Source organism: Coloeus monedula (assembly GCF_965178545.1).
Source record: "Coloeus monedula genome assembly, chromosome: 30".
NCBI lineage: Eukaryota > Metazoa > Chordata > Aves > Passeriformes > Corvidae > Coloeus > Coloeus monedula.
The window spans coordinates 1061679-1075000 of record NC_138810.1 but is presented as its reverse complement, the minus strand read 5'-3'; the positions used below and the strand labels follow the sequence as shown (position 1 = coordinate 1075000).

The 13322-nt window shown below is 65.2% G+C and overlaps 2 protein-coding genes across 4 annotated transcripts; both read right to left on the bottom strand.

Annotated features, from left to right (window-relative positions):
• Nucleotides 1-79: 79 nt before the first annotated feature.
• SPRYD3 (SPRY domain containing 3) lies at nt 80-5864 on the bottom strand. Of its 3 annotated transcripts, XM_082299161.1 has the most exons (11): nt 5806-5864; nt 4665-4880; nt 4291-4366; nt 4091-4215; nt 3531-3666; nt 2978-3166; nt 2321-2470; nt 1904-1961; nt 1094-1213; nt 872-1020; nt 80-338 (listed from the first exon to the last, which is right to left on the bottom strand). In XM_082299161.1, the coding sequence occupies exons 2-11, from the start codon at nt 4865-4867 to the stop codon at nt 204-206; spliced, it is 1341 nt and encodes a 446-aa protein (XP_082155287.1). In that variant the 5' UTR covers nt 4868-4880; nt 5806-5864; the 3' UTR covers nt 80-203. The 3 variants fall into 3 exon arrangements, with proteins under 3 accessions (XP_082155287.1, XP_082155285.1, XP_082155286.1); XM_082299159.1 differs by lacking the exon at nt 80-338 and having other exon boundaries at nt 347-1020; XM_082299160.1 differs by lacking the exons at nt 80-338; nt 2978-3166 and having other exon boundaries at nt 347-1020.
• Nucleotides 5836-10114, bottom strand: MFSD5 (major facilitator superfamily domain containing 5; the record flags this gene model as incomplete). The annotated part of the gene is made up of 3 exons (XM_082299038.1): nt 10024-10114; nt 7473-8812; nt 5836-5968 (listed from the first exon to the last, which is right to left on the bottom strand). The coding sequence occupies exons 1-3, from the start codon at nt 10111-10113 to the stop codon at nt 5836-5838; spliced, it is 1563 nt and encodes a 520-aa protein (XP_082155164.1). The 5' UTR covers nt 10114.
• Nucleotides 10115-13322: the final 3208 nt, after the last annotated feature.

Genomic DNA, 13322 nt, shown 5'->3' with positions numbered 1-13322 from the left:
TTCAATTAGGGGAACCGCCCCCCAAAGAGCCCCCAAAGAGCAAAATTATGGGGGCGGGGGGGGCAGGAGTGAACCCCCAAAAACCACCTTGGGGGGGTCTCCACTGTTGTGGGAACACCCTAAAGTGCACTGGGGGGGCCCGGGGTGGGTCCGGGAGCACCGGAGGGTTTGGGGTTTTGAGGGGCCCCACCCGGGCCCCCCCTTTATCCGCTCAGGGGGTGCAGGTCCACCTTGACCCTCTCGCCAGTGCTGAGCATCCCCACGGTGGGGAAGAGCCCCCCGGGGGGGACCCCGACCTCCCTGCGCCCCACGACCGTCCCGTTCCGCGTGAAGAACACCTGGGGGGCACAACACGGGGGTCATCCCTCTATGGGGGGCAGGGAGACCCCTGCCCCCCCAAAACCAGGGGTAAAGGGGGGAGTGAGGCACAGAAAGATGAACCTAAAGGGAGGTGAGGGTGGGATTTTTGAGGCGGCACAAACACATGGTGGGGGACAGCCACGTCCGAGACACACGGTGGGGTCACCCCAAAATACGAGGGCACGGCGGGGAGACCCCAACCTCCAAAGAAATGGGGGAAAGAGGTTGACCCCAGGGTGAGTCCTGAACCCAGTGGGGGTTGCGGGGGGGATTTTTGGGGTGATGGAGGATCCAGGGGCAGGGCACAAACACGTGTGGTGGTCATAGATAAACCGGGGGTCACCTTAAAATAGGGGGGGCGGGACACCCCCGACCCCCTCAAAATCCGGGGAGCCCCCAGACTGTCCCAACGGGGGACAAAGGAGAATTCCGGGGTGAAGGAGGAAGTTTTTTTGGGGGCGGGGATTTTTTTAAGGCACAATTTTTTTTGGCAGGCTGTCCCCACCCTTACCACGACCTTCCTGCCCTCCTGCTCCTGCTCCATGTCCTCCCCGTCCTCCTCTTCCTCCTCCTCCTCCTCTTCCTCCTCCTCCTCCAGGTACATCACGTTGCGCACCTTCACCTTCACCTCGGGGGGCTCCGAGGCGTCATCGCTGTCACCTGGGGGGGGGCAAAGGGTGAGGGACCCCCCCAGAGCCCGCCCAGGCTCTCGGGGACCCCAGCCCCGCGATACCTTCGCTGTCCCGGCCGTAATCCCGAGGGAACATGATCCCACAGCCCATCACGTCGCCCTTGTAGCAGCGGGGGCCAAAGGGATCCCCGACGCCGCTGCCGTGGAACAGCTTTCCATCGTCTGGGGGGAGACCCCGAATTAGGGGGGACCCCCCAGTTCATGGGGAAAACCCCCAGACACCCTCCATGAGGGTGCACCCCAAGAGAAGGGGGAGAAATGGGCAGAGAAAGGGGTTACAGGAGGAGGAGGGGAAGAGGGAAGAAAGGGAAAAGAAGAAGGGGAGAACTGGGGATGGGGGGGGGGTCACAGAGGGACCCTCGAACTAGAGGGAGACCCCTCCCATGGGGGCGCACCCCAAAAAAAGAGGGAAATTGGGCTGAGAAAGGAGGAAGGAAGAAGAGGGTGAAGGGGATGAAAGGGAAAATGGGGAGAGGCCATGGGGACCCTCCCGAGGGGCTGGAAACCACCTGTCAGACCTTTGGGGGGACTCCTAGACCTCCCCATGGGGCTGCACCCCAAAAAAAAGGGAGGAAGGTGGGAAAGGAAGAGGAAAAAGAGAATGAAGGACAAAAAGAAGGAGGAAGGGAGAAGGGAACAGGGAGGGCTCATGGGGACCCCCCAAATTAGAGGGGAGCCCCGAGGTCATGGGGGAGACCCCCAGACCCTCCTTACAGGGGTGCAGCCCAAAACAGGGGGGGGGAAATGGGAAAGGGGTTTTCAGGGGGAGAAAGAGGAGGTCCCACTGTTGGGGTCCTGCATTTGGGGGGGTCCCGCCCATTTTGGGGGTCCCCCCCACTTCTGGGGGCTCACCCGCGTGGTAGGCCACCGAGCCCCTGCTCCAGCCGGGGTGACGATTTTTGGGGTAGTCCTGGGGGGTGGGGGCACAGAGGAGTGGGGTGAGGGCAATGTGGGGGACCCAGCCTCCCCAAACCCGTGGACCCAAATTTCCCCCCCCTGCCACCCCCTCATTTTTGACACCTCCCACCTTTCAGCCCAGCCCCGGCCCGGTGGGGAAGTCCAGCCCCCCGCACCCCAAACCTGAGCTCCCTCCCCACCTTCCTTGGCCACTCCCAGCCATGGGGGAGGCTCCAGCCCCCCCTTTCCTCCCTCTGTAACCCCGCACCCCCATTTCTGACCCACATCCCCCCCTTTCCTGCCCCTCCCAGCTCCGCAGCTGCCTCCACCCGCCCCAGCCCCCCGTACCCCAACCCCGAGCCCCCCGCGCACCCTCCTGGCCACGCCCAGGGCGATGTAGCACTTCTCGCCCGGGTCCAGGATCTCCAGCTCGAAGTAGTGGCTGCGGGGGCTGAGCGGCCGCCGGGCCTGCGCCAGCCCCACGTCCACGATGCTCTTCCCCTTGCCCACGTACTCCAGCACCTGGGGCGCGGGGAGGGCTCAGACGGGGGGAAGGGGCACCCCCAACCCAGACCGGCCCCAGGTCCGTGAAATTCATCCCCTTCCCCACCTAAGAACAGCACCCGGGGGGACTGAATGGGGTCCCGGGGGGATTTGGGGGATCACGGAGGGTCGGGGAGGCACTGAGAGTCCCGGCGTCCCGACGTCCTTTACCCTGCCCAATATCACGGCCCCCCCCCTTTCCCCTTCCCCAGGACTGGGGGCTCCTCTTGTCCCATCCCCAAATCTGGGGACCCCTCTGTCCTTACCCAGCCCTTCCCAAACCCCCAGACCCCAACTTTCCTCCCCCTGTAACCTCAAATTTTGACCTCCCAGCCCAGGGAGGGGCTCCAACTTCTTCCAACCCCCCCATACCCTCATTCCAAGCTCCCTCCCCATTTCCCTGGTCCATCCCCAGTCCTGCGGGAGGCTCCAGCCCCCCCTTCCCCCCTCCCCCCCCCCGAGCCCCCCGGGTTCCCGGGTGCTCACGGAGCCGCAGAGCCGCACGTCATGGAGCCGCCCCCACTCCTCCTCCAGGCTGTCCACCAGCATCGCCCCCCCCTCGTCCTCAGGGGGCCCGGGGGGGGGCAGATGCAGCCGAACCTCCTCCCCCAGCGAGTGCAGCCCCACGGCTGGGAAGAGCCCCGGGGGAGACAGGGGCACCCCCAGACCCCCCACCTGCGATTGGGGTACAGGGGAGGTCGTGGCGGTCAGGGGGGAACAGCCCTGGGGGAGACGGGGCACCCCCAGACCCCCCACCTGCGATTGGGGTACAGGGGAGGGGACTGGGGGAGTCAGGGACAGAGGCACCCCCAGACCCCCCATCTGGGATTTAGGGAGACATCGAAGTGGGAAGTGGGGGGGCTCTGGAGGCTTTGGGGTTTCAGGAGATTTGGAGGTCCCCTCATCCTCTGTCCATTCTCTGTGAAGAACAGTTGGGGGAGGGGCAAAAGGACCCCCTGTCTGCGGGGTCCTGGAAGCTTTGGGGGTGCTGGGAGGTTTGGGGGTGCCCGGGTGAGTTTTGAAGGTGGGGTGCCCTCACCCTCTGGCCGTTCTTGGTGAAGAAAACCTGGGCTGGGGGGGCCCCAAATGAGCCCCTCTCGACGCCGCAGCCAATCCGGTCCCCAGAGCTGCACTTGGAGCCGAACTGGCGCCCCTTGGCCCGGCCACTGTAGAGCCTGGGACACACCAAAAACGGGGGGGACCCCGAATACGGGCGGTCAGAACAAGGCGCTGTCAGAAATGGGGGACCCCAAACCTGGAGCAGACCCCAAATATCACGACAGTCCCCGGGCCCCAGTGCTCCCCAACACCTCCCAGTCCCGCTGCCCCCCCCAGCTCTCCCTCATATCCCGACACCCCCAAGATCCCAACCTCTCAATATCCTAACGTTGCCCAATATCCCAACATCCTCCTGCTATCCTGACATCCCCCATACCCCAAAGCCTCTCATCCTTCACCTCGCCGTTCAACATCCCCACATCTCCCAGCATCGTGAAATTCCTCAATCTCCCAACACCCGCAGTTATCCCAACACCTCCCCGCTACGGCCACATCCCGCACTATCCCAACAATCCCCGCCCCCGCTATCGCGACACTCACTTTCCATCATCGGCGTGGTAGGCGACAGAGCCGGGCCCCCATCCCGGGGGGTGCTCGAGGCTGTGGCAGTGCGGGACCAGCCCCACGGCGATGGTGCCGCGGACCCCGCTGTCAACGATGGACACCTGCGCACGGGCCGGGAGCTCAGGGCTCCGTCCTCCCCCCGAGCCCCCCCGGGCCCCCCGGACCCCCAGACTCACCTCGAAGTAGTTGCTGTCGCGGGTCAGCGGCCGCGGGGCCACGTAACAGCCGACCTCGCCCGAGGGGCCGCGGTAGCTGCGGGGGGCGGGGGGCTGAGACACCTCCGGGGGCGCTGAGACAGCTCCCGACCCCCCTCGGGTACCCCCAGACGACCCCCCCCCCCCCAGATCTGGGGGTGCTTCCGGATCCCTCCCACCCCCACGGGCACCCCCAGCCCCCTCTCTGTGGGTCCAGCCCCTCTCACCCTCGCGGGTGCCTCCCCCCTCCTGGGGCCCCCAGTCCCTTTCTGTGGGTGCCTCCCCCCTCCATGTGCACCCAGCCCCCTCCCACCCCCGTGGGTCCCCTCACGCGCCCCCCCGGGACCCCCGGGTACCTGAGGGTATCCCCGTCCACCAGGATGTGCCGGGCGCGTTCCTGGCAGCGCAGGCCCCGATCCCGATCCCGGTCCCGGTCCCGATCACGGTCTCGGTCCCGGTCCCGATCTCGGTCCCGGTCCCGGCCCTCCCGCACCTCCCGGATCTCCCGGATCCGCCGGCGCCAGTTCAGGAACCTGAAGTGCAGGTTCAGGTCATCCATGGCGGGGGGGCTCCTGCGGGGGCGGCAACGGTGGGACCCCCGGAAGGTCCGGAACCCACACACCCGAAAGTGACACCCCAAATCAGACAGGAACCCCCCAAAGCCCGGCATCCCTCAAATCTGACCCCAAACACACCTGATACCCCAAACACACGTGTGACACCCCAAAACTGCCCCCCGCAACACGCCTAAACCCACAAAACTCCCCCCAAAACACATCCGATCCTCCAAATCATACCTGAACCTCTTAAACATACCTGGCTCCCCAAAATATACGTGAACCCTCAAAATTAATCCCCAAAACACATCTGATGCTCCAAAATACACCCAAGCCCCCTAAAGACACCTGACTCCCTAAAATACACGTAAACCTCCAAAACACATCTGGCCCTCCAAACACACCTGGACCCCCAAAACACACCTGAACCCAAAAAACCCACCGGAGATCCCTCAAAATCGTCCTCCCAAACACTCACCTGACACCCCAAAACCACATGTGGCACACCCAAATCACACCTGACATCCCAAAAAACTACGTAAGATCGCCCAAAACTGCTCCAAACCCCACACCTGACACACCCAAATCACACCTGACAGCCCAAAACTGACCCCAAATCCCACCCCTGACCCCTCCCCCCCCACACCAAGCTCCCCCCATTGCGGGGGTCCCCCTTCCCCAGCATCCCTGTTCCCAGGACCTCCCGTACCCCCCCATTTGCCCGCACCGCGGTCGAGCCCCCCCCATGGGACCCCTCAGACCGCCCCAGTTCCCCCCAATTCCCCTCAGGACCCCCGAAATCCTCCCATGTTCACCGTACCAGGGTCTCCCGCTCCCCGGACCCCCCCAGACTCCTCAGGACCCCTCCCAATCTCCCCCGGACGTCTCCAGGCCTCCCAATCTTCCCCAGGGCCCCCCCAGCCCCCCAGTGCCCCCTTACCGGGGGTCCCGCCCCCTCCATGGGCCGCGCTCACATCCGGGTCCCGTTCGCTTCCACCTCCCTGTGCCCGCCCACTGTGCCCCGTGGGCCAATCGCCACCCGCTGCTCCGCGACTGCCGGCTCCCTCAGCCAATCGGAGACCGTTGCGGACGGGAGGCGGAGCCTACCGGGGAAAGCGGGGCGGGTAGGTCACGGTCACGTGACGCTGCGGGCATGCGGACGCGAGGCCCAAGGGCGCCCCCTGGAGGACGGTGGAAACTGGGGGAATTGGGAGGAACTGGGGGGACTGGGGGGAATTGGGGGGACTGGGGGAAACTGGGGAGAATTGGGGGGGACTGGGGGAAACTGGGGGCACTGGGGAGAATTGGGAGGGACTGGGGCAAACGGGAGAGACTGGAGAGAATTGGGGGGACTGGGGGGAATTATGGGGGAAGACAGAGAATTGGGGAGACTGGTGGGAACTGGGAGAACTGCGGGGGGAGGGGGGGGGCAGATTGGAGGATACTGGAGGCACTGGGGGGGCTCAGCTTGGCGTCAAAGCAGCGCGAGGGATGTGGCTGGACTGGGAGTCCCTGGTTCGAACTGGGGTCGCTCTGGAGGGAGCTCAGCATCCCCCAGACCCCGGGTGGGGGGAGGACTTCACAAGCAGCTCGATTGGGTGGGTTTATTAGAAATTAATTAATTAATTAACACCCCGCCACCCCCCATGACACCAGACGGGGTCACCGGGCGCACCTGGCCTGGTGCCCCCGTGTCCCCTCTGCTGTGCCCTGGGGGAGGTGGCACTGTGGGGACCCAGCACAGCCCCGCTGTCACCCGGTGCTGCACTGGTGTCGCTGTCACCTCGTTACGGGGGTGACACCGTGATTTGTCACAGCCCAGTGTGGCCTTAGGGTGTCCCCCTGTTGTCACCCAGAGTTCATTGTGGGGGTGCCACTGGTACCAGGGCCCCATCACAGCTCCATGTCACCATCGGGGTGTCCCAGTGCCACTGTCACCTGAAGTCCATTGTGGGGGTGACACTGAGACCCCCACCACAGTTCAGCGTCCTCCTGAGGTTTCCCAATCACCCCCAGTCCATCGTGGGGGTGACACTGTGACCCATCACAGCTCGGCATCCCCATGGGGTGTCCCAGTGTCACTGTCACAGCTCAGTATGGGGGTGACACTGACCCTGTCACTGCCTGGTGTCCCCATGGGCTCTTCCCGTGTCCCTGACCCTGTCACATCCTGGTGTGTCTGCTGAGCTGTCCCAGTGTTCCTGTCCCAGCCAGCTGTTACTGCCCTTGTCCCTGTCAAATCCCAGTGTTCCCATCAAGCTGTCCCTGTGTCCCTGGTGTCCCCATTGAGCTGTCCTGCTGTCCCAGTCACACCCCAGTGTCCCCATTGAGCTGTCCTGCTGTCCCAGTGCCCTGTCACACCCCGGTGTCCCCATAGAGCTGTCCTGGTGTCCCAGTCACACCCCGGTGTCCCCATTGAGCTGTCCTGCTGTCCCAGTGTCCCAGTCACACCCCAGTGCCCCCACCAAGCTGTCCCAGTGTCCATGTCCCTGTCACGCCCCAGTGTTCCTGTCACATCCTGGTGTCCCCCTCAAACGGTCCCAGTGTCCCCACCACAGCCAGGTGTCCCTGTTGAGCTGTCCCACTGTCCTGTCCCGGTGTCCTCACCATTCCCCGGTGTCCCCCTCGAGCAGCCCCTCGTCCCCCACCCTCAGCCCCTCGTCCCCACGGGTGGTGCCCAGGACACCCCCAGCTGCCCCCAGCGCCACCAGCGCCGCCAGGGCCGCGGCCCCGAACAGCCGCCGTGTCCCCGCGGGGTCCCCGGGCAGCGCCGGCAGCGCCAGTGCCAGGCCCAGGCCGAGGGGCAGCCGCAGCCACCGCGCTCCTCCCGCCGCGTCCCCGCCCCGCTCCAGCCGGCGCCGCAGGAACGCCATGGCCGGGAAGTAAATCCCACAGGAGAGCTGGAGCACGAGCACGGCGAGGAAGTCGCCAGCGGGGTACAGCGGCAGCGCCAGGAGCAGAAGGGCCAGAGCCAGGAGCAGGACGGAGCCGGGCAGGAGCCGCAGCGGCTGCAGCCGGAGCCTCCCGCTGACGCCGCGCCGGAACAGCGCCGAGCCCGCGGCGCTGGCGGCCGTGAACCCTGAGAAGGCGATTCCCAGCGGGATCCCGTGCGGCTCCAGGACGGGTGTCCAGAGGAAGGCAAAGATGAGGAGGATGCTCTCCACGAGGGCCTGCACCAGCCCCAGGAGCAGTGCCCGGGGGTCGGACACGAGGCCCCGCAGGCCTTCCCCGCAGGCCTTCCCGCAGGGCCGGTTCTTCCCATAGTTCTCATCCCAGTTTTTCCCAGCAAAGATCCCCGAGAGCACCAGGAAGGGCACGGCCACCAGGAATGGGGCCACGGGGCCCAGCACCAGCCCCTCAGCCACCAGCTCGGCCACCAGGCCGGCTGCCACGGCCAGGCCGCTGTTCCAGAGGGCCACGCGGGAGAAGGTGTCAGGAATCCACTCGGCCGGGAAGTCGTGGCGCTCCAGGTGCTCGTGGACGTACCAGGACTCGAAGGCAGAGAAGAGCAGGGAGGTGCCGAGCCCTGCCAGGACCCGGCCGGCTGCCAGTGCCAGGAAATCCCGGGAGAGCTGCAGCAGGCAGGACACGGAGCACAGCCCCGAGGACAACACGCAGGACTTTTTCCGGCCGAGCCGATCCACAAAAGCACCGGACACGAGGCCAAAGGCGACGTTGGAGGCGAAGCCACAGGAGTAGAGGGCAGCGATCTGGCTGCGCAGGAAGCCCCGGCTCTGCAGCAGCCGGAAGAGCAGCGGGCCCTGCAGCCAGTCTGCAGCCAGCGCCGGCAGGTATCCCAGCAGGAATTCCCGCTGGAAGTGGCGGAAGGCCGGGTTGGAGGGTGGGGGGCGGCGTGGGGGCGGCTCCAGAGCTAGGCAGGTGAGGAGGAGGAGGGCGAGGGCAGAGCAGGGCAGCAGGAACATGGTGGGGAGGGGGCGCAGGAGGGCCTGGGGAGGGAAAAGAGGGGATCAGCACTGGGAGGAACTGAGAGAGTCCAGAGGGAGCACCCGGGTGCCCCAAACCAAAGGGACTCCCAAACCAAAGGGACCCCCAAATCAAAGGGACCCCCCCAGACAGCCCAAAAGGTCTATAGGGACCCCCCACCCCAAAGGAACCCATGGGGGGCTATAGGGATCCCCAGCCCCCAAAATATACCATGGGGGTTATAGGGACCCCCAGAGCCACAGACACTCCACATAATCCCCCCACAGCTCCTCCATAGGCCCTACCACCCCTCCCAAGCCCACACAGACCCCACCCAGGCCCCACAGAACCCCCATAGACCCCAAATCCCCATCAGAGTTCCCCCCATCCCACAGACCCCCATATCCTTCAAAAGACCCCCCCCACCCCCCCCAGATCCTCCGTAGGCCTCACACAGGACCTCCACAGATTCCCCACAGGACCCTCACAGAACTCCCACACCCCCCATGGGACCCTCAGCCTCCCACATCCGCCTCGAGCGCCCCACACACCCTCCACCGCCTCACGGGCCCACAGCCCCCTCTCTACCGCCCATAGCACTCCAGAGTCGCCCCATAGGCCCTCACAGACACCTCTCGGACCCTCTAAAGCCCCTCCGGCCCCTCCCGGCAGCCCCCGGACTCCTCAGGGCCCTCCGTACCCCCGACCCCCACCGCCGTCGCAGCTGCCCGAGGGGCCTCCGCGGAGCCACTTCCGCTTCCGGTCCCCCATGGGCGCCGCCATCTTCGGCCCGTGTCACGTGACACGGGGCGTACCACCACAAATCCCCCCATCGGTGTCCACAGGGACCCCCAGAGACGCCGCGGGTCGCTATGGAGACCCTCCCCCCCAAAAGAGACTCCCCAGACAGCCCACGGGGGATTATGGACATCCCCAAGTACCCCCAGAGACCCCACGGGCGGTTTTCGGCATCCCCACCCCATTGAAACCCCCCAGACACACCCGGGGGGTTATGGGGACCCCCACCCTCAGACACCTTGCGCAGAGACCCTCGAGCAAATCCCCCCCCGGGCACAACCCCCCGGTCAACACCCCCCTGCGGCCCCCCTCAGAGCCCCCCTAGGGCCCCCCCCGGGCAATTGCCCCGGAGCCCCCGCCTCCCCCGGGAAGCCCCCGGTCCGTGCCCCAGCCGCTGCAGCTCCTTCGGGGGTCCCCCCGCTTCCCCCTCACTCACCGCCGGCTCCGGGGGTCCCTGGGCCGGGGGCGGAGCGGGCCGGGCCCCCCTCACTTGATACTCAGGCGGGGGCGGGGGGGGGCGCAGCATCGGGAGGGGGGGAGACGGCACTGGGGGCACCGGGGGGGGTGGCACGGGAGGGGACAGGGGGGGAGGTGGCACTGGGGACAGGCGGGGGCGGCGCAAAAAGGGGAGCAGCAGGGGGGGCGACAGGACGGGGGGTGATACTGGGGGCAGCAGGGAGGGGGGTGGCAGGGTGGGGGGTGGCACTGGGCACAGGGGGGTGGGGGGCAGCAGGAGGGGTGGCAGGGTGGGGGGTGGCACTGGGGGCAGCAGGGAGGGGGGTGGCACTGGGGACAGGGGGGTGGGGGGCAGCAGGAGGGGTGGCAGGGAGGGGGGTGGCACTGGGGGCAGCAGGGCGGGGGGCAGAGGGCGGGGGCGCAGCACGGGGGCAGGTGACAGGAGGGGGGACAGTGCGGGGCGGTTCCCCCGCGCCGGCGGGGCCGGGGTCGCGGCCAGCCCAGCCCCATGGCCGAGCGGCCCCCCTGCGGCCCCTCCCGCCCCCGGGGATTTACCGGGAAAAGCGGCTGAGCGGGGGGAGCGGGGGGGACACGTGGCGGCACCCATGGGTGAGGGACACGGGGACATGGGGACGTGGGGACACGGGAGGAGGCACAGGGGACACGGGGAGCATGGGGAACAGGGGGTGTGGGGAGACACGGGGGACATGGGGAGGACCTGGCGGCAGTGGGGACGGGGGGAATGCGGAGGACACAACGCGGGGGGGGACATGGGAGAGTACAGGGGACGTGGTGAGGCACAAGGGACACAGGAGACATGGAGCAGACACGGAGGAAATTGGAGATGGGGAACATGAGGAACACAGTTGGGGGGTTGCGGGGACACAGGGACATGGGGGGGCACAGGGGACACAGGGGATGCCGGGGACATGGAGTACATGGGGCATATGGGGATGTGCGGGGACATTGGGGACAGGGGACTTGAGGAAACCCAACTGGGGGGACATAGGGGCACACAGGGGACATGGGGGAACACGATTGGGGGCCACGGGATTATGGGGACACGGTAGGGCACAGGGGACACGGGGGACAGGGGACACCGAGGGGACACTATTGGGGGGGAGGGGTTGTGGGGACATGGGGCAGCATGAGGGACACGGGGGCCATGGGGGGACACATTCAGGTCACGGGGGACACGAAAGACATGGGGAGACATGATTGGGGTGGAGCCAGGGTTATGGGGACTTGGGAGATATGGGGGGCACGGGGATTACGGGGGACCGCTGGTGAGGGGGACACAGGCTGGGGACACGGGGGGACGTGGTGGGGACACGACTGGGGTCCCAGGGAATTATGGGGACCGTGGGGGGACACACGGGGGGTCCCAGCGTGGCGGGGCCGGGGCCGCACAAAGGGGACATTGAGCCGCAGTGGGGGAGGGACGGGGAGAGGAATTTCCACCCAAAACTTTTTCCATGAGCCCATTCTCGCCCCTCCCCCACTGCAGCCCCTCCCCTCCCCATTCCCGGCCCGGGGGAAACAAGCACGGGGGGGTTTACACGCGTGTCAGGGCATGGGGACGCGTGTGTGTGTGTGTGTGACATGCAGGGCACACCCCGCACATGTCCCCACGCCCAGACACGCGTGTGCGCGCTGGAGGCTGTGTAAAGGTGCGTGACACGTGCAGTGACACATGACCAGCCTGTGCAGGGGTGTGTGACACGTGCAATGATCCCATGTACAGGTGTGTGACACGTGCAATGATCCCATGTACAGGTGTGTGACACATAAAATGATCCCATGTAAAGGTGTGTGACACGTGCAATGATCCCATGTACAGGTGTGTGACACATAGAATGATCCCATGTAAAGGTGTGTGACACGTGCAATGATCCCATGTACAGGTGTGTGACACGTGGAATGATCCCATGTACGGGTGTGTGACACGTGCAGTGATCCCGTGTACAGGTGTGTGACACGTGCAATGATCCCGTGCACAGGTGTGTGACACGTGCAATGATCCCGTTCACAGGCGTGTGACACGTGCAATGATCCCGTGCACAGGTGTGTGACACGTGCAGTGATCCCATGTACAGGTGTGTGACACGTGCAATGATCCCATGTACAGGTGTGTGACACGTGCAATGATCCCGTGCACAGGTGTGTGACACGTGCAATGATCCCGTGCACAGGCGTGTGACATGTGCAATGATCCCATGTACAGGTGTGTGACACGTGCAGTGATCCCGTGTACGGGTGTGTGACATGTGCAGTGATCCCGTGTACAGGTGTGTGACACGTGCAATGATCCCATGTACAGGTGTGTGACACGTGCAATGATCCCGTTCACAGGTGTGTGACACATGCAATGATCCCGTGCACAGGTGTGTGACACATAGAATGATCCCATGTACGGGTGTGTGACACGTGCAGTGATCCCGTGTACGGGTGTGTGACACATAGAATGATCCCATGTAAAGGTGTGTGACACGTGCAGTGATCCCATGTACGGGTGTGTGACACGTGCAATGATCCCATGTACAGGTGTGTGACACGTGCAGTGATCCCGTGTACGGGTGTGTGACACGTGCAGTGATCCCATGTAAAGGTGTGTGACACGTGCAGTGATCCCGTTCACAGGTGTGTGACACGTGCAATGATCCCGTGTACGGGTGTGTGACACGTGCAGTGATCCCATGTAAAGGTGTGTGACACGTGCAGTGATCCCGTTCACAGGTGTGTGACACGTGCAATGATCCCGTGTACGGGTGTGTGACACGTGCAGTGATCCCATGTAAAGGTGTGTGACATGTGCAATGACCCAGTGTATGGGTGTGTGACACGTGCAGTGATCCCGTGCACAGGTGTGTGACACGTGCAGTGATCCCATGTATGGGTGTGTTACTCGTGCAGAGCCCCAGGAATGCGGTCGGGCAGGTGGTGCTGGCACAGCCCTCGCACACCTGGAGACGCCCAGGCACACCCAGGCACACCTGCACACACTCACACACACCTGTGCACACCTGGATATGCTCACACACACCTGGACACACCTGGGCACAGCTGGACACGCTGACACACACCTGTGCGCAGTGCACACACCGGGAGAAGTGACGAGGGGATTGGAGGGGACTGGGAGGGACTGGGGAAATGACGCGGGGAACTGGGAGAGCTGGCACGACTGGGAGGGATTGAAGGGTGACAAGGGGACTGGGAGGGACTGGGAACGGCTGGGGAGGTGACAGGGGAACTGGAAGAACTGGGAGGACCGGGGAGACG